At 36.7% G+C, this 27,656-nt stretch overlaps 1 protein-coding gene across 5 annotated transcripts in view; it reads left to right on the top strand.

The window, feature by feature from the left end:
* CADM1 (cell adhesion molecule 1) overlaps positions 1-27,656 on the top strand; it is a 370,211-nt gene that overhangs the window by 310,935 nt on the left and 31,620 nt on the right. For 3 of the 5 annotated variants that reach the window (XM_044669583.1, XM_044669582.1, XM_044669581.1), the window contains exons 4-8: positions 2,291-2,428; positions 4,643-4,798; positions 16,785-16,884; positions 20,276-20,448; positions 25,294-25,362. In XM_044669583.1, coding sequence (XP_044525518.1) covers positions 2,291-2,428; positions 4,643-4,798; positions 16,785-16,884; positions 20,276-20,448; positions 25,294-25,362 — 636 coding nt within the window. The remainder of the gene's footprint in view (positions 1-2,290; positions 2,429-4,642; positions 4,799-16,784; positions 16,885-20,275; positions 20,449-25,293; positions 25,363-27,656) is intronic. The other 2 variants (XM_044669585.1, XM_044669584.1) reach the window with 1 other exon arrangement.

The following is a 27,656-nucleotide window of genomic DNA, read 5'->3' as shown; positions in this document are numbered from 1 at the left end:
GGTCACACAGCTAGGAAGTGGCTGAGAACAGATTTGAACTCAAATCCTCCTGTCTCTAGGCCTGCCCCTCTCTTCACTGAGCTACCTGGCTGTCCCTAAGAGGACTTTCTTGATGATCCCAACTGCTAATGCTATCTCCCCACAAAATTACCTTGTATTAATTTTATATTCACTTAATGGAGTGTATTTTGTTCTGCTACTTTGACAGTAAGCTTCTAGCAGCAATGAGTAGCTCAGTGAATAGGGATCCAGGCCTAGTGATGGTTCAAATTTGACCTGAAAGGAAGGAATGATGGAAAGGAGGGAGATGATGGAAAGGAGGGAAGGAGGGAGGGAGGGAAAGGAAGGAAAAGGAACTTACTGGAAACTAGGCCTGGTACATTATTTGTACCACCATGAATTAGCATAGTATTTGTCACATTATAAATGATTAATAAATGCTTATTGAGTGATTATTGTTGAAATAAAGCAGAATGAGAACATCTTAAAAGCCAGGCTTAAGATTTTGAATTTCCCCTTATAGGTAGTGGGGGAACTACAAGTCAGGTTTGAACTTTGCTATTTGCTTTTTCTATTCCTTTTCTTTTTCTTTTCAAACTGGGCAGATGTGCTGATTCAACAGAAATCCTATTAATTTCTCATTTGCTTAATTTTGTAAAAGTACAAGTTGGAGTCACTCCTTGCCATACATAACTACTTGTTTGGGTCACTTACTTCAGTAAAGGAACTAATTGAGTGAATTTGTAGTTTCTGGTTTGTTTTTTTTTCCCTACAGTGTAATTAAAAGAAAAGCCTGTTATTGTCCCACAAATTCCTCCTCTTCTTTCTCTTCCTGTCCTTTGAGCTTGCTAAGAAACACGTGCAACAAATGGTTTTCTTTTCTGCTTTCCCTGTAGGAATTCCTGGCTGTTTCAATCCAATGTAAAATTTCATTTCATGGAAATTTCATAGAAATTTTTACATTGGATTGAAACAGTTGGAAATCCCAAATATGTGGTTTAATCCTATAATTTATTGAAGGCAGTACCAGAGATTTATTATTCAACTTGATCATCAGGATGGCATGTTTATACATTTTTAATTTCTTGTTTCTCTTCTGAGTTGAGAAACTTATTAATCATATGTCTGAGCTAAGTCTTTGCTTATTCATAGTGGTCAGGACTCAGCTTCTATATTCACTCTGGTGAATTCAGTATTCTTACTGATTTTTATTTTAACATTCTCGCTTTAAGGCAAGGTTATACTTCATGTAAGGTTTCATCAGAAACTTAGTTTCAGAAAAAATATATATACTTCCCCATTCTTTCTGTATGCTATAAAATATGTCTGTCCAAGGAGCTTCATAACACTTCCTGTATTTACACATAGTGATTAATATATTCACACCAGGACAATTTAACTCTAAATCTAGAATTTTATTGGTAAACCCCATTATTTAAATTTGAGAACCTTTTTCCATCTTCAATTTTTTTCTTAGTCCTAGAACAGTTTGGGTTGGCCTTCAGAAGGTGAAAAATTGGCATTTCTTATCAAATTTGATCCTGTCTCTAAATTCCAAATTATTTTTTTTTTCTTCTTACTGGAAGAAAAGATTCTGGGCTGTCAGTATTCCATGAAACTAGGTTATCAGAGGTGCCATGATTCTGTTTCTGTCTCCATTGTGAATGATTGTTTGGAGGAGCTTCATGTTTTTTTGTCTTTGTCCATTAAGTTTTCTATCTATAATCTTAAGATGGAAGCTCAAGTAAGTTGGGGCTTCCCAGGTGTCCTAGTAAGGAAAGCCTATTTAGAAGTATTATTTTCCCCTCCTTTGTCATCCTCTCTGGTTAAATATTTTCTAATTGCTTGCATCCTTTTAGCAGATCCAATATCTGTAATAGCAGTGCAAGATGAATGGAGAAGAAAAATCTTGAGAAAGAACTTTTGTCACTGAGAATCCCCTATTTCCAAAGTGAAGGAACTCATTATAACAGATAGATACATTTCCCCCACCTAATGTTAGCTTCAATTTATTTGAATCAGAGAAGTGACTTTTTATAAGATGAAATTAGAAAGAAATTGCAGCTCAAAAACTGGCCCTAACAAAAGAGAACCCTGGCCTCTTTTGCCTGCCTCTTTTTCTGAACTGACATAACTTGCATTTTATTTATTTATTTAGATCCTGATTTTTGCAGTTCCCATGAGAGTCATACATGACTTATTAATGATAATATTAATGCTTTCTAATGAATCTAGCAAGACTTAAGAAAGACTCTTTTTATTTAAAATATCTTATCTGTTTGACTTGTAGTCCCACCACGCAATTTGATGATCGATATCCAGAAAGACACTGCTGTTGAAGGAGAGGAGATTGAAGTGAACTGCACGGCCATGGCCAGCAAACCCGCCACCACCATCAGATGGTTCAAAGGAAACAAGGAACTCACGGGTAGAGTTGGGAGATGTGTTCATCTGTCATTATTCATGATGTCAAGTGTTGCCATTTAGTTATAAAAAGCCTATATCGTAGAGAGCATATTTTAAAATACACACCTACACATATATACTGAATAGAAGAACTAAATCTTTAATTTATTATCACTTATTAAATCCTTTTGTAGCAAAATATTACCAACTTTTTGAAAAGTTGCCTCCTTTTCTCCTTAAACCAAGTTTGGACATCTGTGGAAATATTTGCCCAAGGCAATTGGGTGCCACTGCATCCGGTTTTCCTGAAGGACTTGAAGTCATAAGCTAAGAACTCTGTCATAAGATGCCCTGATATTCAACACTAGAACTTGAGTCCATTTTCCCCACATAAGCTCATGATGACTAGGTCTTTGGCATGATCAGCATTCTAGGATATTACTTGGAATGTTAGAATCCAGAATTTTCATTTTTAACTTTTAAAAAGTCTTTTTACTTGAAGAGAATGAATGCTGCAAGTGGCGAAACCCAAGTCATTCTAGCTTTCAATGCCAGCCCTTTTGATAATGTGTTTCTCTGAAGGGGTGGCAATCCTGCCCACCAGACTCAGTTGTAAATTTATAGAACCACCTCTTTTGTGGAGCAGCTCAGTCTTTATCCATTTTCCTTTGCACTCTCAAGCTCTTAGGCTCAATTCGGAATTCTCTTCTGGTGGCAAGCAGCCCCTCATTCTAACCCTTGTTCAGCTAGGGCCCTCTGCAGTAGACATATTTCTGCTGCTCATGTTTTGATCCCTGCAGCTTCAAACAGTTGCTCCTTTGATTTTTGCAATATTTGAGGATTCTGCTTCTATTCGATCTGTCCTTTCCACACTCCTCCCCTTTACTCAATCTGCCCAATTTCCTTAAGGCTTTTTTTTTTTGGCATTTGGATACCCTTTATTTCATGGTCACTGTGGAAATGGTACCTTGGACAAGGAACCCACGAGGCTGAACTACTTTGGTTGTAATTTGGCAGAAATGGTCAGATTCAAATAGCCAGCTTTTATTTGAAGCGTGCCAAAGGGAATTGCTAAAATCTCTGTAGAAAAGAAATATAAAAATCTGTATCTAGACATAGGTAACTCTCAGTTATATATTAATAGCAGTATATTTCAAATATTTGCTCTGCTTTTATCTTCTATTTCCTAGGTATGGTTTTGGAAGGGAAGAGTTTCTCATTTCCCCTTTGCCTTCTCTGTCTATGTGAACTGAGCCATTAAATGTGTACCGATAAGTACAAAACATTAAAAGAAAGTTAATGGTGCGTCATGTCCCAGTGAGTGCGGAGTTCAGGGAAGGGGCTGCCTTTGCCTATTCATTCCATCCGGAAGCCTCCTTCCTCCTTTTCTGGGTGTTCTTGGAAGTGTCTCTCATCTGGCTCAAAGCCCTGTACAATACTTTGCTTCAACCCACTGCCACTGCATTTTTGTGGTCTTCAACAGTCTCAGAGTTTAAGCATTTTAATTACTATTTTAATTATGTAAATCCATTTAGTCACTTTCCTTCTTAATTGTTGATGATAGAAGGAGGAGAAAGGGAGCTTGTTTATAACTCTATTGATTTAAGTATTTAGGAGGTTTGGATGATGTCCTGGAATTTTCTAAACTGCCTAGTAGATATTGAAGTGCTTAATAGATATTTCAAGTTTAGATGGGGCTGTAGAGTGAACATCTCTCATCTCATCTGCTCTGCACAGAGCTTTCAGATAACAAGATGGCTGATATTTACTCAAGTTCTTTGAAGGAGGCTTCAGGATAGAGGGAAATTAATGAATTTAATTAACATGCAATTAAGTCATATAGACATTTGTCAAATATGTACTAAATACCTACTGTGTGTAAGGCATCATGCCATGCTCTAGAGCTACAGTGGAGAAAATCCAGGACATTATCCCTCCCATCAAGGAGCTTACCTGCTGTGGCTTATTTTAATGTATATATAACATGCACATCAATAAACATAAGGTAGGAAATTTAGGAAATGTTCAAATGTCAGCCTTAAATCCTATAATAATAGGATTATAATAATAACCTAAAATAATAAACTAAATGAAACCAGCATTTCTTATTACTCAGTTGTTTGTCTATTATTCTTTGGCTGCACAAGTTCTATTATGTAGAACTTGATTTGAAAAAGAAGACAGCAATCAGAATTCACTTAGTCACCTTTTTCTTGATCCATTTTCTCTCCTATAGGCAAATCAGAGGTGGAGGAATGGTCGGACATGTACACTGTAACCAGTCAGCTTATGTTGACTGTTGGCAAAGAGGATGATGGCGTCCCTGTGATCTGTCTTGTGGACCACCCCGCAGTCAAAGACATGCAGACACAGCGGTACTTAGAAGTACAGTGTAAGTAACTAAGTATTTTATTCTTTGGGGATCGAGCTATAGTTGCTTGAAAAGACTTCAAAAGCCGTTAATTATGTAATTACATTTTATTATAGTGTAGATACAATTTCTATCTTGTTACCTTGGTGGAGAAATCAAAGTATTGAGAATCACATAATGGATTAAACAATGAAATTTTTATGCAGCTCTGCCATATTACAGAGTACTAGTGGGATTCTAGAAATATCATATTTAACTAAAATTTAGTGCTTGAAGAGGGACCCGTCCAGATTCTTAGACCTTAATATGGATCTGCTATAGCACTTGACTTTAATTAAAGGGATTTTTGTGAGTGCATGCTATCATTATGCCTGTGCCAGCATTGAAGAATATTTTTTTTTTTTTGCTCCTTTGTAAATCCGTTATTCGGGCAGCTAGATAGTTCAGTGGAGTGAGAGCCAGGTCTAGAGATGGGAGGTCTTGGGTTCAAATGTGACCTCAGATGCTTACTGTGTGTCCTTGAGCATGTCCCTTAACCCTGTTTGCCTCGGTTCCCTTTTTTTGTAAAATGAACTGGAAAGAAAGTGGCAAAGCACTTTAGTCTTTGCACAGAAAACCCCTGGGGGCAAGGGGGGGGTGTCATGAAGATTCAGATATAACTTACAACAACAATAAATATGCTATAGTTCTAAGTAAAAGTGAGTGCCTTTCCCTCTTTCAACACCATAACTTTTATTTTAGAATACACTTCCATCTTATACTTGATTTGTAACAATGAATTTATATGTTTGAATATGTAAGCCATTGTTAACAATATGGAGGTCTTAAGCTAATTTATACTGACAGTAAGAGTACTGACATTGATTCATTAAAAATAAATAATTTTTTTAAATCGATGTTACCATATGACAAGGACATAACTTCCAACCTACATAGAATGTAAAGCTTTGAAAATATACAGATAGAGCCAAAGAAATGAAAACTATATGGGACAAGAATAATATCTATGAGCTAGACCTTTCCTTTCTGCTACCAAAATTGTCTAACCTTCTTTTTTTGTTTTGTTTTAAATCCTTATCTTTTATCTTAGAATTGATACAAGGTAGAAGAGTGGTAAGGGCTAGGCAAATAGGGTTAAGTGACTTGCCAGCTAAGAAATGCCTGAGGTCAGATTTGTCTACAGGCCTGGCTCTCTATGCCCTGGTCCTAAAATTTTTTTTTTGTTAACTTATAGCGGATGAGTTTCTTTCCCAATATTTTTATTCAGGTGCAAAAAAGAAGTTATCCATCTGCGCAGTAGTTTGCAGAAAAATAAGAATAAAAGAAACATGGTGATTTGCCTCACAATTGTTTCTGTTTCCAAGATCAATTTAAAAAAAAAACCTAAAAGAATAAGATAACAGTAATATATCCTTGTAGTGTATTGTCTTATCATTCCTATTTTTCAGATCAGGAAATAAAGCTCAGAGCCAATATATAATCCTAGATTGCTGACTTAACATCCAGACCTCTTTTCACTGTCTTGCTAGTTATTAACTGATGGTGAAGTTATATTTTCTTAAAGAATCATAGTTTCCAAACTAGAAAGATTCCTTGAAAAATTGAGTTTATAGATGAAATGACTCACCTGAAGTCAGCATGCAGGTGGTAAGGGATAGAGCAATGATTTCAACCTTAGTCTTTTTATTCTTCTACCTGCACCATGCTGCTTTCATATTTTTATTAGTGCCTTCAGAATAATTGTAATGAGAAATAGAGACAGACAGAAACATATTAGCCTCTTTTATTTCAAGTTGCCCAACCTTACAAAATAAGATTCATGATTGGTCTAAACTGTTGTTTTTTGCTGTAAGATTATGCTCCACTGACTAAAAATAATATTGGCCATGATAGAGTTCCATGCCCAATTTAACCAACCACACAAATTAATTAAGTTGCTGCTAAATGATAGGCCCTGAGGGACAAACAGAGATAGTTAAGCTATGATCTCTGACCTTTTGGTTCTCATCATCCAGTAGGGGAATGTGGCCCTTACCTAAAATAACCTTAATACAAAATAAAACATGATTGGTCTTTAAGAGAGAAAAAGGTAAATTGCTATTTTAGGTCCAAAAAAGGGAAGGGTATTTTTCTTTGTAAATAGGTAGGTAATTGGGGGAAACAGGAGAAGCTTTGTTGAAAGTAGTGATATTTGACCTGGATCTTAAATAAATAGTTGGAGTGTGATTTTAGATATAGAGATGATTAGTATGGTTAAAAAAGTATAATCCTAGTGTGGTCCCATCATGAAATTCAATGATTGGTGTCCATGTAGAGATTCAGTTAAGATGGCATGAATATCTTTCTGGAATATCAGATTATGACATATATCTAGGTTTAAAATGTTACAGGACTTGGACTGGACTAGGCAGAGAAGCAAGATGCCCATTTAAACTTGAACAGTTGGCCCAAATTCTTAAGCAGAGTGTGGGGAAGTGGATCTATGAAGAGTTACTTCTCAAGAGACCATTTTAATTCAGCCTTTTCTTGCTTTGTGAGTTTGGCTCAGCTGTAACATTACATCAAGCAGGTTTTTCTTGTTAATTCATTTCATCTCCTTTGTTATGTAGCTCCATTATAGGCATCCTGCTTATAATTTTCATGGCTTAAAATTATTGTGGAATAATGTTCCTATAATGGGAAAACAGAAATGATCAGATATTACCTAAATTGGCAGATTGTAGATTTTTTGTGACTTCTTTAATATGTAATTCATTTATACAAACTTAATATCCATTAACTTGCCATGTAGGGCACCATTAGTTTTAATAATACATTAGCTCTGTTGTGAAACCTGAGTAGATACTCATCCAACTCGTACCCTAAACCTTTCCAATACTTTTCCAGATACTTTGAGAGTAGAGGAAGGACCCTGTTCTAAACATAACGTGGGCCATATCTATCAGTTGCCAGTTACTTTGTGCTCTGGATTCTGGACGTAATGCTCTTAAACATCCTTTGCTTTGTGCCCTAATTTTAAAGAATTGCTCTTAGAAAACTTGTTTGCAATAGTTGTTGGCCAGGCCCTCCACAGCCCAGAGCTACTGTACTTAAAACATCCTTTCAGGTAATGAGGAAGGTTCCATTTCTGAATCCATTTGGCTGCTAATACTTAAAGAGATCAGAGTATCTATAATGTCTTTCCTAGAAGGTGGGTGCTCTTACTGACCATTTTGAATTCCTGATGACACCTTCTTCTTGGAGCTTAATAGGGCAGGTTTCCCCATCTCTTCTTTTAGTCAGGATCCTTGGTGACTTATTTAGCTGAAGACACATTTTAGGCAAGGGAAGTTCTCAGAACACTTGGCTTGTGCTTCCTGAAAATTATTTGAGTTTTATAATGCATGAAGTTATTTTCTAACAACAAAAAGTAAACAATTGAAAAGGTAACTTTCATGGGATATTTGATGTCTTTTTTTTTAAATGCATATTAACTTTCAAGGTCATTGCTTAGTTGATAGTTCACTCCTGATTATACACATTTTCTGCAGTCAAGGATAGTTTATTCTCATATTTGTTCCTTGCAGTTTTCTACAAGAATGTTTTAAAAGGAACTTCTTGGAATGTGCATTGCTTCTTCAAACAGAAATGAGATCCATTGCATGCATCCAGGAACTTCAATTTCCTTCAATAAAAGTACTTATTTAATACCCCAATAAAACTACTTATTTGGCATAGCTAATTTTATCATTTAGATAACATTAATTAGCACCATTGTTGACTATACATAACCCTTCCCACACAAAGCCCTTTTTCAATCAGCTACCATTTTGGTAGCCAGGAAGAACGAATATAGGTCTTACAAATATATACAATCTCCACAAAGATTCATTCCATGACAACTCTTTGATGTAGATGAAAACGTAATGAGATTATACCAGTGACTTGGGTTTATAGACTTATAGATTCTTAGGTCACAAAAGGACTTTGGGGATTATTTGATCCTACTCCTTGTTTCGCAGAAGAGGAAACTGAGTTCCATATGGTTTTATTGACTTGCTGAAGATCACACAATTAATAGGAGAAGGCATTGTAGAACCCAAGCCCTAATCACTGTTATTCCTTCCTTTGGCACACTGTGCTGAATTGCTTCCCGTCTAGATGCATAATTTTCCCATAGATACAGGTTTGACATGTTGTGATTAGTATCTTAACACTCATTCAGCTTCTTTTGCATCTTGGATGCTCAAGACAACAACTCTATATTCCATGAATTCATGAGAACCATTACGTGCGTGGGATTAAAGGTCAGGTCATGGCTTTGGGGTCTGTGCAAAATGATCCTCTTTGGTGTTTTTCTGTTTTGTTTTGTTTTGTTTTTAACTTTTTAAAACACTTATTTTAAAAAAGAAATAACAGAATTTAAGGCAATTTACATTAAAATGCTTTTAAGTGTTTGACTTGAATGATAGCAGAAAACTAAGGGGAGTAAAAGCAAAATGAAAGATTATGTTTCTTGCCATATGAGAAAACCCTCCCATACCAATGTAGAAGACAAGAGCTTGATCCCAACTTAGAAATCTCCTTTTCCTTGAGGTTTTCAGTCCTGATTAATTGAACACAGGTTTTTGCAGTATCTGTTAGGGACCCCTGTTTGTGATGGTACCAAGAGAAGTTGTTGTGCCCAATTATGTTAAAAATCAGCCAGATGTGTATGCTGCCACACTTTTAATAATCCTTATGTTTCTGGTGAGTACAGATATTAATTGTGTAGTATGCATTGAAGTGATTAACATCAATGTAATTTATCATCTGGAGATTTCTGAACATAAATAAATGAGTTGTTTTGTTCAGCGAGGTGTTGACCCCTTCCGAATCCGTGATTTAAAGCTCCCCCCCCTTTTTTTTTATTATAAATATGAAAGGCACCACAATCAGCCAAGTGTTCAGTTATTTGATTTTCTGGGGCATTAGCCACTCTTGTTTGTGACATTTCCCAGTTGGGTGCTCGTTTGCAAGCTCATTAATAAGGTTTTCTCATAGGAATGTTGCTGGGAATGAAGAATATACAGTAGGGCCCTTGGTTTTTTAGCTTTCATTCTGAGACTCAGCAAGAGTACAGCAGCAGCAGTGTGCAGTTAAATGTTTAAAAGAGAAAATAATTATGCTCACAAGCTGCAATTCAAAGCCTTCATTCCCTTAGCTTCGATGAAGAGTACCATGGTGTTTCTGGGGTTTTTTTTGTTGTGGTTGTTGTTTCTAATGATTTGAGAATACCTGAACCCACATCTTTTTGCAATTCATATGTGAGGCATTTTGTGGTAAGTGCCTATGTATACATAAAGTTAATGAAATTTATAACAAGGATGATTAGAACAGAGTGTGATAGAATTTTAGCACAGTTAGTGATGGATCAGACCTAAGAGATATACTCTCATCGCATAAAAGCCTGTTTAACAAGAATAATTCTCTGTCTGCATGTTAAAAGAAAACTGTCTAAATAACATCAAGGTGGCAACGCATAGTGACAGAAGGTGGAAATTCAAAGAAAAGACTTGACCCTCTGTATAGAATTCAAATTGTTGTGCAAAAAAAAAAAGGGAAAGAAAAAGCCTGACTCTGGACAGAAGCAAAATGAAGCTCTTGGATTGCTGTTGGGGACTTCCTTACCTTTCCCTCTTACAGTTTTCCTTTTTAAATACTCTTTTAAAAAAATATCCAGAAGTTTTTTTTTTTTTTTAATGCCAGGGATGATTTTTTTTTTTTTTTTGGAAAAATAGACTCAAACATATTTGAATGAGTCCCTTGCTCCAATTATCATCTGTCATTTAATTGTGTACTTGGGCATCATTTTAAAAATGTGTTTTATTGACTTGATGGAGCCATGCATTTTATAAATCCATAATTCTGTTCATCCACGATCCACAGAAGGCTAGATTTTTTTTCACTCTCTCAATTGGAAGAAAATTGGGCATTGAGGAGATGATCAAAACCTGTTCTTTATCTGTGCCAAAATAAATGTTCCTCTGTTATCAATAGGGGCTCTGCAGTAAAGAAGTAAGAAAAACCTGGAAGCTGGAAAATCTATTTCTACTTGGAGTGGAGCATTAGACTTAGTTTCCAAAAACAGCTTCCTCTCTCACATCATCCCTTCCACCAATTCTGTTTCCCAGGTTGCCTTCTTTGAGGCATAATAGCAGGCAATGACTAGATTTGGCCTGTTTCTCTCTGCTCCCCAGTCTTCTTGTTAACGGAATATTCTCCTCCCACTCTCCTTTCCTTTTATTATTTTTTTAACAGGTGAATTGAGTTTCAAGGAAGTCATTTCAGTGTTTATTATTCCTCTTGAGAAATCATCAAGGCATTGAGTCCCCCTGACTCAAACTAATTTTTTTAAGCATCATTCTTTTGTTGTTAATGCAAAGCAGCAGTACTTTAAAGGACTGTGACTATCCCAACAGATAGTTAGCCAAGCACTCTGTGGAGATACAATGGGTTAGCAGCTCGAGAACCAACAGTAGAAAAAATATGTTGATCCACAGTTGAGTTATTCCACAGGGAAAAGGAGCATTTGACATTTGAGTCGGGGGAGGGAGCGCTTCACGATCTGCTTTTTACCCCCTTCATGTTCCCCTTTTTTTCCCCACTATTTCTCTAGCCTCAATAAAATGGCCTTTTTTTTTTTTTTTTTTTTTTTTTTGCACTAGGGTTCTCCTTCCCTTACATGACTCTCTGACCCCAAGGTTTAGTAAAAAGATGTGCTTATGACTGTGTACCGGAACACCCAGAAGTAGTGAATTAAATTCTTTGATGTTTACCCTTCATTTAATGATTTTTTTACTCAAGGTCTAAATTTAATTCTGTCAAATGGGAAGTTGTAGTCAAACTGGCAACTATAATCCATGATCAAGAGGAGGGTTTTGCATTTTTGCCCAAGAGTTCTCCTTACTTTGAGATACATTGTAAGAGAGGGGTTCTAAAACAGTGGTTTCATAGATTTTAGGGCAGCAGTCTGTAAATTTGGGTAGGGGATTAATTGCATCTTTCTTTTCACTAATCTCTGACTAAAATTCAAAATTTTCTTCTATTATGAACGTAGGGAACAAAACCTTCTTCTGAGTCCAAAGGTTTCCCCTTATTGCCAAAGTAGTTTATGACACAGAAGAAGCTTAAGAACTCCCACTATGAGATGCCAAATAAACAACAAATTAAATAGGGATACAGAGGCCTGAGGACAAAAGGCAAAAGAATCTTAAATGAATCCCAACTTTGAGGAAGAACTACACTGCCTAGGCCAAAGCAAAATAGCCTTGTAATCTACCTGATAGCTGATGGTTTCATGATCATGGAAGGAGAGGTGAAAGTAAAAATCTGGGTTTTAATTCCTAACCCCTTTCTCTTCTTCAGGAGTTTCCTTTTCTACTTACTATTTGTTTTAAGTTTTTACTCTAAATATTTCATAAGGATGTAGATATCAATGTGAGTAAGCACCCTGTTTAAAATACATTAAGAAAATAAGTTTATGCCAGAGCTTCATGAAATAAAATTTGATTCTCTTGAGTAAATAGTCATTTTAATGTCCACCAATATTTACCAATTGCATCAAGAGGTAATTTCATTTTTCCTTGAGTAATGTGTCACGTAGGGTTGGTACCACATCACTCCCACCCTATTTGACTCATTCCACTCATCTTAGCTCTGCTTTCTTCATTTCAAGAAACAGGGTTTAAGTGCTACAATTCATACAACAGCTGCAACAGCAGGAGGTCCTTCACCTTCCAAACAAACAAAATAAACTGCAGTGAAAATTATTCATGAACATGTTATGACAATAGAAAGCAAACCTTCTGCCGAATGTTCTTTTTCAGCTCCTCAGAGAGGTCTGAGTTGCTATACATGCAACCCCAAACAACAGTTTGAGCAGTAGAAGCTTCACTTTCAGTTGCTAATCCATCCCATCCTACTCAAGTTAAAAGGAGAGTCATTTTTAGGATGGACCTTTTCTATTTTGCTCAAGTCAGCCAGCAGTATCCATTATAGCTGGGTTATTCTCAGGTTAATTTTGATTTTTTTTTCCTCTTATTCCAGATTTCCTTTATTCAAGTCAGCTAAGCAAGTGGAAATCCCCTCAAGCAGACACTGCCCTTTTCTTTGAATGTATAGGGGTACCTGTGCATATATTGACCCAAATCTAGTTTATGTAGGCTCAATGTAAAGTTTTGTGGAGTGAAGGTTGGCTTTTGTCCAAGGTACAGTAAGCAAGACACAAGATTCAAAGAGATAGTGACCCACAAGGGCAGGGCCATTTTCAAACCATGCCTATGACGTGCAAATGCCCTTCCAGTAGCAATGGTACAGTCCTCTTCTTGTCCAACTAGTACTTCCTCAGTTTTCAATTCGATATTATGAAATGCCAAGGAGAGTAGAATGTAAAGCCCTTTAGGATTAAGCATTTTATAATACTGAATTTAAGACTGACAGGGGACTGGAAAGACCAGTTTCAATGACAATATAAGAATAACCCATATCTGTTATCAAATCACTTTTGTATGTTTGCCCATATGTAGATATATTTGACACATATGTACACATGTGCATGTGATGTATATAAAAAAAATTCCCAAATTATAATGTATTTATAATAAAAGTTCCACTAAAACATTTTGCCATTGTAACATGACCTTAAGTTTCCTGGCATTTGACCCCTTTGTATATCTTTGTCCAAGCAATAAACTTAGGGTCAACACCTTACTAAATACCTTCTCTGTAGCTTTACAAAAATTAATTTATTATGAAAGCATCAGATCTCTAGACTTAATTTTGTTTGGCTATTGATAGTAAAAATCTCCATCATTATGATGTTCAGTAAGTACACAGACCTTCCAGTGTTACTTATGTTTATATAGCAATTCCCTCTTTTTAAAATTTCTTTTTTAAGTTTAGAATATTTTTCCATGGTTACATGATTAATGATATTCATTTTCCCCCACCCCCCCTTCGTAATTCCCTCTTTATAATGACACCAAACCACTCTGAGCTATGTTTCTAGAGTATTACTGCACTTGAGTAGAAAGCGTCCTTGGCTTTTAGCCTTCTGCCTTGGAATACCAACTAATGCTTATGTAAAATGATCACCCAGAAAATATACTAGGTTCTACCTCATTACTTAAAAATAAATCTTGGCACTAGGTTCCATTTTAGTGAAATATTTGGTAGATTATAACATTTGATTTATGAGCATAATTAAAATGTAAGTGACAGGCTTTAGGCTATCCAATCAGCCATCTGGATTCTTGAGAATTTTTGACATATCCTTGTTGTATTCATGAACTTCCTGCATAATTTTGCCTTTCCTATGGGTTTCCAAATTGCAATATGATCCCAAGGTGTTCTATTCCATCTCTTGAAGATATTCCAAGCTCCATTTTGGGGGCAAAGGAAAAGAGGCTTAATTTATTATAAGGATTGTATTAGCCAGATAAACCTTGGCATGTACACGTTATGTTCATGGACTGGCCATGAAGACTGTTTGATTGCCCATTGTCTGATTATATACCAATAAATACTGAATATGTCAACCTGGGGGACATTTTCCTGCACAATAGAAGCAAGATTAATGTTTATCTTTTCAGTCAGCCAGCTACTATGGTAGTTATGGTTGAATAAATAGATGGTAGATATTGTTCAAGAAATTTGGATAGATTATTAAAATCAGTTGTCAGAATTAAAGGTGTTTATTTTTTACTTACATAATTCATACTTGAATTTAAGTATACCAAGTTGTTAGTTCATTCCTCCTAATTTATGTAAGCATTTGATAATTGATAAATAGGTCATTAGGAGTATAAGAAATTCTTTGACTAAAACAAATGCAATGTTACTGAACAGGCAGGATGGATTCAATTTTCAGCACTCACCATACTGCTGAAAACGTTCCCTCTCTATTTGCTTGTAAATTGCATGAAAAAAACACCACACAGGCCAGGAAACATTCTGCTTCCACTTAATTAATGGACCATTGTCAGTGGCGCATGGAAAATGCAGCCCTTTGGTGGATCAGAGATTAACCTACCAGCAAACATTCAAATTTAATCTGAAGTTTGAGGTTTAAATTTCTTCATATGATGCCCTTCCTACTGGCAGAGGTGTCCTCACTTGTGTCACATAGGTTCTGTCTTTCTAAGTGTGAATGAGGTGGCATTCCATTTTTAGTTTACCTTGTCTCCTGGGTCTGCTCGTGTGTCTGTGTGTGTGTATAATGTCACAGATCCGTGTATTTATTCTCTCTTTCCCTCACCCTCTGCATTTCATAATGAGTTTTTGATGGGTACTTTTTTCTTTTTTATTTGGTATCTCTCTAGTATTTCTTATACAGACAAATTAATGGGCATACTATGGGTATGTTTATATTTAGACAAAGGTACCGTCTCAGATTTTAAAGATGACTAATAAGTCTTGGTGTAGCCTCGCAGTTGGTCTTCAATGCAATGTCACCACAGTTTTTCGTTCATGTTCATTTATGCCCTTCTCAATTGACTGTCCTTCTAACTCCTCCTCCCCAGTGAATATCTGGAAATCTCCATGCCAGTTTGCTCTTAAAATTTTCCTTGTAGCCAGTGAGTCTGGTTACTACCATGCCACTTGGAAGGGTCAGCTGGTACCTTCAAGCCTTGTTAACTTTATGTTCTCTGGCAAATGACTCAACATCTCAAAAAGCATTGCCAACCTACAGAAGGAGATTGCACACCAGCCTGCAAGATGGTTCCTTTAAAGAGTTCTGAAAACCATGTGGTTTCAGAGCTGTGAGGAAGGCATTTGTGAATCAGCCATCCTTTCAGAGGATTGACCTGTGTGACTTATATGACTATTTACAGGTTACAATTTAGTTGAGTCCTGCTCTCTTTTTTGCTGTTCATTATTCTAAAAGATTCATGTTAATTAGCCAAGCTTTGCTTATAAAAGACCAAGGAGCTCTTGTTTTAGGTATTATGACTGTCCTAGGAAGTAAAATCTTGGAAATGGTTTTGATCTTTCTGCTGACTGATATCATACCCTCTCCCGTTTATTAAACTTGGGCATGTCTCCAAAAATAATTCATTTCTATAGTTCTGTTGAAACTGATATAGGAATTAATAGAGTGTTGATTGAACCTTATAGTGATACTCAAAAAATTCTACCTGAACACAGTTTGTGTATCAGTGTTGATATTTTAAATTTGATCCTAACTTCCAACAAAAGAGGAAGATAATAGCTTACAGAGGCATCAATTATCTGTATAGTGGTGCCCAGCCCGAATAAACAACACTTTGCCCTGATTTTAAAAAAAAAATTCCATAACCTGTATTTGACTTTTAATTATGGCTCATAATTTTCTTCCAAGTGAGTAGTCTTGCTCCAAATAACCCTTATTCTATATATTTTATGCTGTTTTATCCTATCACATAATGTCTGTGGGATATTTAAGGCAAGATTTTCCTAGTTTCAACTGAACAAGCCTCTCCTCGCTCTGCCCCCAATTCTAATTCTTAAAGCAGTATGTTGAAATTCTGAATTTGCTGGCTTTTTCATTTTAACACAAGAAAATTGAGAAGAGCCAAACTTATTAATATGCGGTGTCACAAAGTATTGTCACATAGTAATATATGATATATGATAAAATGTATCAATTCTGAGCACCACAAATATCTGTGGCTTCACCTCAGCATGAAGGCAAATGAGTTTCCTTTAGCTTGAGTGAGTTTGGAGATAAACTTCAATGTAACAAAATGTATTTCACAGGAAATGTTTGATGTGGCGCAGTTGGCTTATGAATCTCTTATCTGTCCGCGTTTCACTCTTTAGAGTTATTAGTCAATTTAATTTGAGCAAATGCCAGGATTACTAACTAATTAGAAAGATGTAACTGAAGGGATGAGGATGGGGAGGGAGCAAGCACTGCCAGTGTGTGGTGTTTGCAGTAGCAGGCAAGTTTGATTCTGCCTGATGATATCATTTGTTCAACATTGTACTTTGTGTTGTTGTCATGCAGATAAGCCTCAAGTGCACATTCAGCTGACTTACCCTCCACAAGGCCTAACCCGGGAAGGGGACACGCTTGAGCTAACATGTGAAGCCATCGGAAAGCCCCAGTAAGTTCTGAAGTCCAAGGTTGGCAGTGGGTCACGCACAGTAAATGTCACAACACAGAGATGTATGTGCAATCACTTCTCATTGGCCTGTCACCTGTCTCCCAGACGAGGGCCTACTGCAAACGATAAGAGATTATGCAGTGAAAAGAGGAAGATTATTCAGTGAGGGTGGAGGATTATTCTAGGGAAAAAAAGAAAGAAAGAAAGAATTGTCAGTTATTTTTGTTGGCCAGTTTTGTTTTTTAAAAGTGAATAACATCTTGGTAAAATGAAATCTTGGCTAATGTCCTCTATTAGCCCTTTTTTTATTTTTACAATCATTGCTATTATTCTATCTCCCACCATTCCCCCCACCCGTACCCTGTACTGCAAATAAAAAAGCAAACAATAACAAATAGAACTTTAATGTATCTCTAACTTACTGGTGCTTTTGGCCCACTTTCCTCTTTTTGCTCTAAACAGCTGTTTCCCAAACAAGATTGACTAACTATATTTTGTTTAGCCAGTGTAGAAAAAATAATTGATGCAATCTCTAATTTTGACCCCCTTAATGTCTCAAAGAAAAATAGTCATAGTGATAACCTTCTGAAGAGAAGGTTTTTGCCAGCAATGATTTGGCTTAGAAGTTTTCCCCAGTGTAAATAAGCCACTGAGTAAGAACAATATCATCAAGGAAATAAATTTTCTTGAGCTAATGTTGACTGTTCCACCTGTGTTCACTCTAATGAATGTGTCCACAAAGTCTCTGGAATGACTCCAGGTTGTGCTAGTGGACAAGAACTTAGATGGTCCAAATGTGTACTAGAAGTACTACTCTTATTTTCAGTATAATAAAGTTCAGTATGTTGCCCCTTTAAAGGGCTATTGTTATTTCATGGTTCACAGTAAAGAAAAAAGCTGTCTTTTATCTTGATATGATAGACCTTAGATGTCTCCCAGAGGAAAAACAACAATCCCTGTCTCCGTAATGGAGGAATATGTAGACAGTAGGATTGAGCAGGCGCAGACTTTGATGGTACCCACCAAAAAATAGCATTGGGCTCCCTCTGCGGTCCCCATAGCATCAAATCCCTTTTGTAGGTCCATATTCGCATCATTATTACAGTTTTCATGCAAACAAGCAAATAAATAAAGAATTTTAACCAAACCTCCCAATGATCTCTGGAAGACCATCTTCTCTCTTCTAATTTTGAGACCGAGAGAAATCATATGATAAGGGACTAGAAAGCAAAAGACCGCTCACGTATGGTGTTTGTTAATCAGTGGTAAAGTCGGTAGGAGGACATCACTCACCTTGCTTAGATCTACTTTTCACTCTTGTGTGGGCATCACTGAGAAATGAAGCTTATCAAACCCATATCATCCAGACACACTTGCCCAGAAAGCTTCACCCTGACCAACCCTCCTTGTTTGGCACCTGGAGTAGGGAGGTGGGGATGATGAAAATATTGTTCTTGTTTTTCTTTTCCTTCTCCTGTGTTCCTAGTTTGTGTGCTTTTTGAAAATGCTTATTAATCTCTGCTGAATGATCTCTTTTCTCTGGAGCACTGCAGAAGAATCTGCTTTCTCCCTTTGTACATTATTTGAGTCTTGTGCTAATTAGCTGCTCACCTTTCTCACAAAAAGGATACCTGGAGAAAAAAATTTTTTTTTTCAAATCGTTTTGCCACCTTTCTTAAACTGCTCTTCTAGTAAGTGGGCTGCTGACCTGTATTTTGGTGATTCATATGTATATGTGTTTTGTTTGTTTTTCTGAAGGAATTAGTGTGTTCAATAGAAGATGTCATAGGAACGGTAATGACGTGTTTCTTTCAGGACACTTGCTCCTGAGAGCATGTCTGTTCCTTTCCGGTAGAAATGGGTATATGATTGTATAAGTGTGTACATGCTACTCCACAGTTACCCTTTTAGCATATTACCTATTTATTTTCTCAAGAAACAGCATACAATAAAAATGGTAATTTAGCTTGCCATTAAATGTTGTGAATATCCTTAGCACTTACCCCTACTGATTGTTTCAGCTGTCAAGCAGCAGGACATTAGATCTGATTGCCAGGCGGGCCCATTTGCCATTGCCTGCAAGGAGGACATATGCAGCGCTAATTTTTAAATAATTTACTGGGTCGTGATGACAAACCCATGTGTAATTAAAGAAAAATTGTAACTTCCTGTACCATTTGAAAACTAGAATGTTACGTGATAAAGCTAACGCAAGTATATGCTAGTCATTAAATGTAGGTTTTTCTTCCTGCCAGTACCCCTCAGGGTGATGACAGGAAGGAAGCAAGTGGAAGCTGGAGTTGCCTCCAGCCTCTGAGCTGCTCCTTTTTCAGCTTGAAACTTTTCAATCACAAACCCTGTGTTGTCTTCAATTTACAAAGGGGATACGGGTGGGGGTTGGGGGGGAAGATCTTGAAGAGTGGCAGCTCTGAATTCTGAGTGGCATGAAAATATGTTTTAGATGTGTGTATTTCTTGAGCTTCTTGGGAAATTGATTCTTCTTAATGGATACCAATGTGGTACTTTCAATCACTAAAAACAGACTTCTCAGTAATGAGCAAGTGTCTTAAGACCTGAAAAAGCCATGTTGAGACTCACTCAGCAATGATTAACTTGAAAGACTCTTCCTAAAGCTGTGATTACCTCTATGCAGGTGTACTGGGTTGGAGGAGGTGGGGGAACATGTATTTTCTGTTTTTAGACAAGCTGGGAAGAGTCACTGTTTACCAAGTGAAGAATAGATGTGATTGGTCAGAGAGGAAGAGCACTGATTGTCCCTCCAACTTGCTGGGATACTCTTTCAGACAACAGGCCAAAAGATAACTACCGAGAGCCATGCATCTTACTTTAGATAGACCATCAAACCTATTAAACATTACAACTTGCTTATAAGCAAATGGCTTTGTGTTTTAGTTACTGTCAGAGGAGTACATCTATCACAGGTCTGGAACCTAGTTTAGTTTTGGTGTGTCTTTGATTTTTTTTTAATTAATTAAGGAGATGATTAACGATGGATGAGCTCTGTCCTATCCAGTTGTTGTGAAACTGCACAGCAGGGCAGAAAAATAAAGCATACTGGATCATTCATCCAGTTTGTTTAGGATAAATTGTAAATAATGAAGCTCCCTTGTGTGTTCTGTTGACAACCATTCAACACTCGATAATGTAAATAGGGGAATGGGAAAAAAAAAGTTTAATATGTCAAACAGATGGGTATTTGGAAAGATCAAGAAATATCATTTTGTTGTCTTAAATGTCTTGTGTTGTGCCTTCCTTTAGTGTTTGTCACCTTGCATGCACCCTTATTTAATGTGTGGGTGAACAGTTTGATGTATCAACTGCTTCATGGGAAATAGTTAATGCAACTTGTCTTTCTCCCCCTCCTCCATAGGCCTGTGATGGTGAATTGGGTAAGATTAGATGACGACCTGCCACAACATGCTGTAGTGTCGGGGTCCAACCTGCTCATTAATAACCTAAACAAAACAGATAATGGTACATACCGCTGTGAAGCTTCCAACGTAGTGGGGACAGCTCATTCGGATTATACGCTGTATGTATACGGTACGTGAGAAGACAAACACCCGTCTCCTAGACTCGATTGCACAGAGCTGCAACATGCGCTTCACTCTTCAGGCTTCTGGCAAATTCTTTTTTAATGACTCCCTGCAAGAGCTTTCAGAAGCCTGGCTTGTGTTGGCCCCTTTGTCTCCTGCTAGGAGAGCCATGACTTCTCCTTCCTTTCTAATCTTGGGGACAGCCTTTTTTTTGTGTTCAAGGGCCAGTGAATACAGCCCACTAGATCTCTGTCTGGTCATGTGGGGCCAGGGGGAATATGTCCTCAGGCACAACCTATGGAGAGCACTTACCTTGGAAGTAATGACTGAAAATCCGTCCTTGCCAATTAATGCCTCTATCTGCATTATGCAGAGTTCATTTTCATTGTTGTTTCCAGTGATGCCTACTCTGACCTGACTCTCTGCTCAATGGGTACGGGCTCTCCTTTCCCATTTTTAGTATGAAGTCATTAAAATACAGAAGAGATTATAGACCAGTAAATAGCTTTGAGAAATGAGGGAATTCTCAGTAGCTACAGAAACCACCTGTAGCTAATTGGACACTAAAATGCCTTTTTTTTGTTTGTTTGTTTTTTTGTTTTTGTTTTTGTTTTTTGATTTGTTTTTTTGATGAATATTTTTTTCACAGGGCTATTAATTATTACACATTCCAATTATTTCCCATTTATATGGTGCTGCACTGCTGCTATGTCTTTTACATATCCGATGGCTATTTTCTATCCTGTTAAGTATATTAGCACTCTAGTGAAAATCTTTCACTTAGGATGATATATAAAATAGGATGATCACTTTTATAAAACCAGACTGGTTAGTGTTATTCCAAGTGAAGTAGATAGGTGCTTTTGAATTGATTTGAGTACGAGTGACTATAGGAATGAGAACCTCAAAATATTGTGAACATTTTATTATTCACAGCTGGATCAAATTCCCTGCTAACATTTTGTAAGAAATGGCCTTTTATTTTGTGAACTCACTAACAAAATGGAACAGATTTCACTTACCATTTAACCAGAAGAAACATATTCCAGACTATCCCTTTTTGAACATTTTGACCTCGTCTTCAGCCGATACTTTCAATTTTTTTCTTTAACATAAGTGATTAATCAATATTAATTAATAACAAAATAATCATTTTGTTTATCATAGATTTATGGGGGAAGGTTCCTTTGTTCACTCCCAATGTTGTCTCTGGTCTGTTGATAATAGAGTTAATCCTTTCCAGGAGTTGAGAGAATTAACCATCAAACAGAAGAGATAAGTCCTCAAGAAGATGCAGCCTTTTATGAGTCTATAAGTTAGCATTGTAGCATGACTCAGCTCCTGCTAGAAATAGATGAACACAGTCTCTTCATATGCCCCCAAACATAGAGAATTTTGTGTAAAAAGATAGAGGTCGAATTTACCCACTCCCTTTCATTTCTGAACACCATCACAGGGCTTCAGGCTCTCAATTGACAATAGTGACACTGACAACATGTGGAAAATACACCCCCACTTCTCTGGCCTCTCCATTGTAGAAAAAGATCCAGCTCACAGACTGCCAATACAGCCCTTCTCACCCGCAATGATCTTGAATAGTATTACTCATAAAAAGCCTTGCATTTCCATGCTTTTATCTAGACACTTTCATTATATTTTCTCAATTCGGGAAGCCATTTTTTTTTTCCCAAAACAGTATCTGTTCTGCCTATTGCCCCACAGCTTAAGAAGGAATTCTCTTAACAAATTTTGTGTACTGCTATACACTGCAGTAGTTTTGAGACATAGGAAGGTTAGGCAGTAAAGATAACAGAATTTGTTATTTTCCACACTGTTTCCTAGTGGAACAGTTTCTTCTAGTTTAGAAGGTTCCTCTTTTGAGCTACATTTACAGATGAATTTACTCTTTAGGAGAGAAGGCAGACTGTTTGGTAACTTGGAAACAAAGGGACAAACCTAGCTGGGCAGGTGTACCTATATACTTATTTGTCTACCCTTTCACCCCATCGTAATACAGAAAATTAATGGAGCTTCATGTTATTCTCTATCCCCTTCAGCTGTAACAATGGCTGGTAGGAGAACCCAGCAACAACCTGGGACAAGGAGCTCACTTTCTCACTAATTTATTTGAAAATAAAACAACCCAACAAGCTTCTGGTTTTAATAATTTGGGAGGGTGGGTTGTCCTGTTTTATTTACTAAAATCATAAAGTCCACTACTGTAGTAATTTTCATAGTGGTGCGTTTAGTGTTCTAAGGAGTTAACATGCTTCTGAAGTAGACTGTCTATCTCCCAGCGAGTAATATATGTCCTGGGAGAATCAGGCTGAGTAGTTTCTTTCTAAGCACCAGCTGGTTTTATTCCGTTAGCTTTGGTGTCTCAACCACAGATCATTAGCACCAACTCCATAGTTCCTTAAATTTTGCCTTCTGGTCTCTGGTAATGATCTAAGCTTTTGGGTTGTAGCTGACAGTGGAATTTAATTCATTCAGGTCATTTAGGCCAGATGTGAAGGACAACAGTTACCCCAGTGGTGATAGAAATAATTGGAAATGTGTGCCTTTTGCAACATGAGAAAGGTTGATGACCTCATTTTTGAAGTCTGTGCTCCAGTTAGTCTGGCCCACCCCATGGCTCATAACCATATTTGAAACTTCTTTCAGACACACTTTTATTATAACATGATTATAGCCCACTTTGTGTCAACACTTTTTGAACCATGTACAGAAATAGCATCATAGCAAAGCAGAGGAGAATCTCTAGAGTATAGATGCTCTTTTCATAAAGTAAATATTGTAATCATTCCAGACCATGAAAATCATATTAACTATCACCAATGTTGGGGGAGTAGACATACCTCTTAGGAAACAGTTTTCCAGTGTAGTTATGAATTGAGCAAGATTTCTACAGGACTCAAAGCAAGGAGTATTTTATTTTATTAGTCTGCACCTGCATCAGGGTTTGGAGGCCTATAAACCAGTCTTTCAAATACAAACAAACAATTTACCAGCTCACAAAATGATTTTCCAGCTTACCATCCACAAAGAGGTATTTAGGGAATGGGACAGTTCTGATGCCTGGAATATGTTCTTTCTTATTTCTCTACTAGAAGCTATTTCTTTTAAGCTGTTTTTTGTTGCTTTTTTAAATGTTGATATGATACATTCTAATCATTTTGTCATTAGATTTATGGGGTGATGTTTTGTTATTTACTACCTATATTATCCATGAACCATGGAGAATAGCATTAATCCTCCCCCATAAAATGGGGAACATTCTTGTAGGAAATTGGATTCTTTCTGTGGGCTGGTGAATTCTTCATGTTTATTTGCAAGGATATTTTAAACTAGTTCCTACTTGCTTCCAGATTTCAAAACAAAACACACCCATAAAACAGTGTTCTAGCAGTTGTTGGGTAGATCCTTTTAAAATTGTGCAAATATATTTACATGGTAGAGGGAAAAAAAAATCTGAGTTGTCAGACTGTGATATGAATAATTTCAAACTGACTTTGCTACCAGGCAAACTCCAAGGTAATGTTTTTCATAAACTTTCAGGAAGTTAAACCAAACACAATAAAGGTGCAGTATATAATTAAAGTTTTGATGTATTAATTAGAGAATCTGAGAGCTCACTTGGAGATAAAAGAACACCAGATGTGTCAGGGAGGAAAAGTTGACGTGCTTTAGATAAAATTTAAAATCAAAAGCCCGTGAATCGTTTTATGCTCTATTATGGCAGAATGATTGCTTAGTTCAAAGTCTTGCTGACTACTTAACACATTCAGTTTGATCATTTAGGCATTGATTATTTTTTTCCCCTTTCATATTCGCCCCTTCCCTTACCCTTCCCCCCCCCCCAATAATGTTTGAGGGTATAGAATGATATACAGTATATCAAATATCTAACAGAGGGCTCCCTGTTGGGTTATTGGCTTCATGGGTCAAGTTTCTTCTATATATGGTTCAGAGTTATAAAAGGGAAAAATATGCTTTCTCTTTTATCAGTTTAGTCCATTTAGGTCATGCTCTTAATATGAGCAAAGACATCCTATTAATATTTATAAGTTATAAAATTTTATTGACTTAAAAAATAAAATCTCGATAAAATCTGACATGCCTGGAACTTGATATTTAGTGGTGACATTCTCTCTCCTTTGTATTTATTACTAGTTTAGAAGTAGTTTTACTTCCTGCTGAGATGTATTGATGGAAGGAGAATAATGAAGTTAATGGCCATAGAGAACAAGTGAGAGGCAACACATACATGGTCTGGTGTTATTAGTTCTTCGAATGCATCAGGACTATGTCATACCTTCTCCTCAACCTTCTATCAGTTTGTAAATGCCATAAAATGACAGGGCATCATTGTGTTCAATCTCAGTGTGTCTGTCTGTCTGTCTGTCTGTCTGTCTCTCTCTCTCTCTGCCTCTTCTCCACCTCCTATCCCCCTATTCCCCCCCTCCCCAGTTAAACTAACTAGCCTCACAGTTGAAATTTGTTCAGTGGGCTGATTGGTAATGTGTTTGGGCAGGGCTGGGTGGGATGGTCGGATTGTGTTATTGTATTATAATTTTCCTCTTCTCCACTTCCCATTTCTTTCCTATTTCACTTCATTAACAGAATTTCTTTTTTTTTTTTTTTCCTTCTTTTAGCATTTCCAAATCAGGCCTGGGGATACTTTTACAAGGGGAAAAAATCTTTAAAACAGCTTGAAGTTCACCACCTTGTTTTTAAAGGGGAACAGGCATCAAACAAGCATCTCAATGTCCTTGTACATCTGTTTTGGCATTATTGATCATTGTTGTGTTCAGCATTGTGGGTTTGATTTTCCTTTTTTTTTTTTATCCAGATCCCCCCACAACTATCCCTCCTCCCACAACAACCACCACTACCACCACCATCCTTACCATCATCACAGGTATGGTACCTTCATTACCATTGAAATGTCCTGAATGTTTATTGTCTTGTTTGTATACAAAAAACTCTGACAACCTCCATTCAATTCTTTACTGAGAAGTTTACAGTTCCTTCATTTTGGCAGCATAAAAAACCAGTAGAACTTATATTCTTAAGTTGGAGTCTTGTAGACCCCAATGAGTCCTTAACTTGAGGCATTTGAAAATAAAATACCCAAACTCAAACAGATCAAATACTTTATACCTCATGCAAAGGATTCATCTTTTTAAGGACCTCCATCTAAGCAAAAGATTAGGGTAAAATGTCTGCCTAGCTACCAGAAAAGTTGATGGTGACTTATTCATTGCTATGTCTAATGAATTGATAAATATTGCCACTCTGTGGTTTGCCCCAGAGATTGGCTACATCCGAAGGCCTTGGGGAAGAAATATGTATTCCATAAGGTGCCTCCTTGTATCATATTACTAAATATACAACTATCTTTCATTCTCAAAAGAATAACTGTGGGAAATGTTATCATCTTTTTCTATCACTAGTATAGCTAAGAAGATCAAAGTGGAACTATAGCTTTTTTCTCATAGAGCAGGCATAGATTCTGTCTTTTAGTCAAAAGTGATAGCCCATGTTTGGAGACTTTTCCTATACTGTTTGCCTCATCTCATAGACGGTCTTCTTTCTTTGCTTACAGAAGCCCCGCTTCAACAGATACTATATGGTATTTCTTAAGAATCTTTCTAAGTATATATTTTTGCTTATTTTCAATATCTGCTATGAGTTAATGGGTGGGGGCAGGTTTGATGGGGATGAGTGGAAAGACTTCCCCCTTTTAAATGTAATTTCCCCTTCACTTTTGATTATTAGTAATGAGACTGCCAGAGGCCTCATTGACTTCTCTGAACATTCTCTATTTTATACATTTCTTTCTTTGTGCTTCCTTATAGACTAAAAGTCTTGTTAACCTCTCTTCATATATCATTCTGCCTTTTCACTACCCAGAATACAGTAGCAATCATTTTCATTGATGTTCTCAAGACCTTTCATATTTCTGCCCTCCCTCTGTGATAGAGGTTACAAAAATTCAAGTCATTTAGGGTAAGAGAAGACAACCATCAATTTTAAATACAATAATATTTTCCTTTATCTCTGTTTCTTTTTAGCCATTGCTTTAACTTTCCAGCCTTTTACAGTCAAACCAAGAGAACCTTTGGAGTAAGCCCCACTGAGTATTTCTCCAAATGCTAGATCTGACATTGCAAGAGCAAGAGTATAATTCTAATTCTTCCCAAGTGGTTATTGTCTCTCCTTAAGCTCACTTTCAGCCAATTTGTTTCCTAATTTAAAAAAAAAACATTCATATATTTTCTTTGATTTGTAAACTTAGTTGTTTGATAAGTAAAGTCACTCCATTTCCTTTCTCACTAGAAAATACTGTAAATTAGTACCATGCCCCTTCCTGACATTTGTCCCTGGAACTATTCTAATATAGACTTTTCTGAATAAGAACCATTCCCAACTTCTTATGCAGGTATTAATCTGTGACTAGACTTGTGTTCTCTTTCCTAGGTTTTCATAAAAATCTCATGAGAAATTTGATTAGATCTTTTGGCTCTTCATATAAATTTAGATCTCTTGAATCTCCCCTGTACTGCATATGAAATCTTTAAGGAAAATTTTTCAGGAGTTTTGGTTTTTTACCTTTGCCATAGTTCAGGTTCAACCTAGCCATTTAAAAATTTTAATATCTGTGAGAAATAGCCCAAGTCCAATAGCTCCCATCCATTATAGCTAGGAACTTCGTCACCCAGCCTATAAACATCCACAACACCAACTTATTTTTAATATGAGGTAGCATTTTCCATTTGTTATTGTCTTTTCTCTAGCTTATATTTAAAAAAAAAAAACTTTTCTTAACACTCAACTCCTCCCTCACAATCAATCTTGAAACTTAGAATTACCTCATTGCACAGCTCTTAATTTGTAATTGCAGATTGAAACTAATCTTATCTCCTCAAAGAACTACAATCCATTGTTATTACAGTCTCTTATAGCAGGGCCTCAATTTAAGAGAGAATTTAAAAAAACCAATCAGTACTCTTTCTCCTTTTGTCAAATGACTCTTTAATCAGGATTTTTCTTGGCTTCTGTCTCTTTAAGTTGCTGGCCTCTCAGCTCAAAGTAATGTGAGATGATCTCACAGATGCACTTTAGTCTCTTGATGTTAGGGGTTGGATCCTCTCCCCACACAGAATGCATTTGTGATAATGAACGCCCTGGCTCTCACTGGCACCAAAGAGT

This window comes from Gracilinanus agilis, chromosome 3 (genome assembly GCF_016433145.1).
Source record: "Gracilinanus agilis isolate LMUSP501 chromosome 3, AgileGrace, whole genome shotgun sequence".
In the NCBI taxonomy this organism is placed as follows: domain Eukaryota; kingdom Metazoa; phylum Chordata; class Mammalia; order Didelphimorphia; family Didelphidae; genus Gracilinanus; species Gracilinanus agilis.
This window is presented reverse-complemented; position numbering and strand designations above follow the sequence as displayed.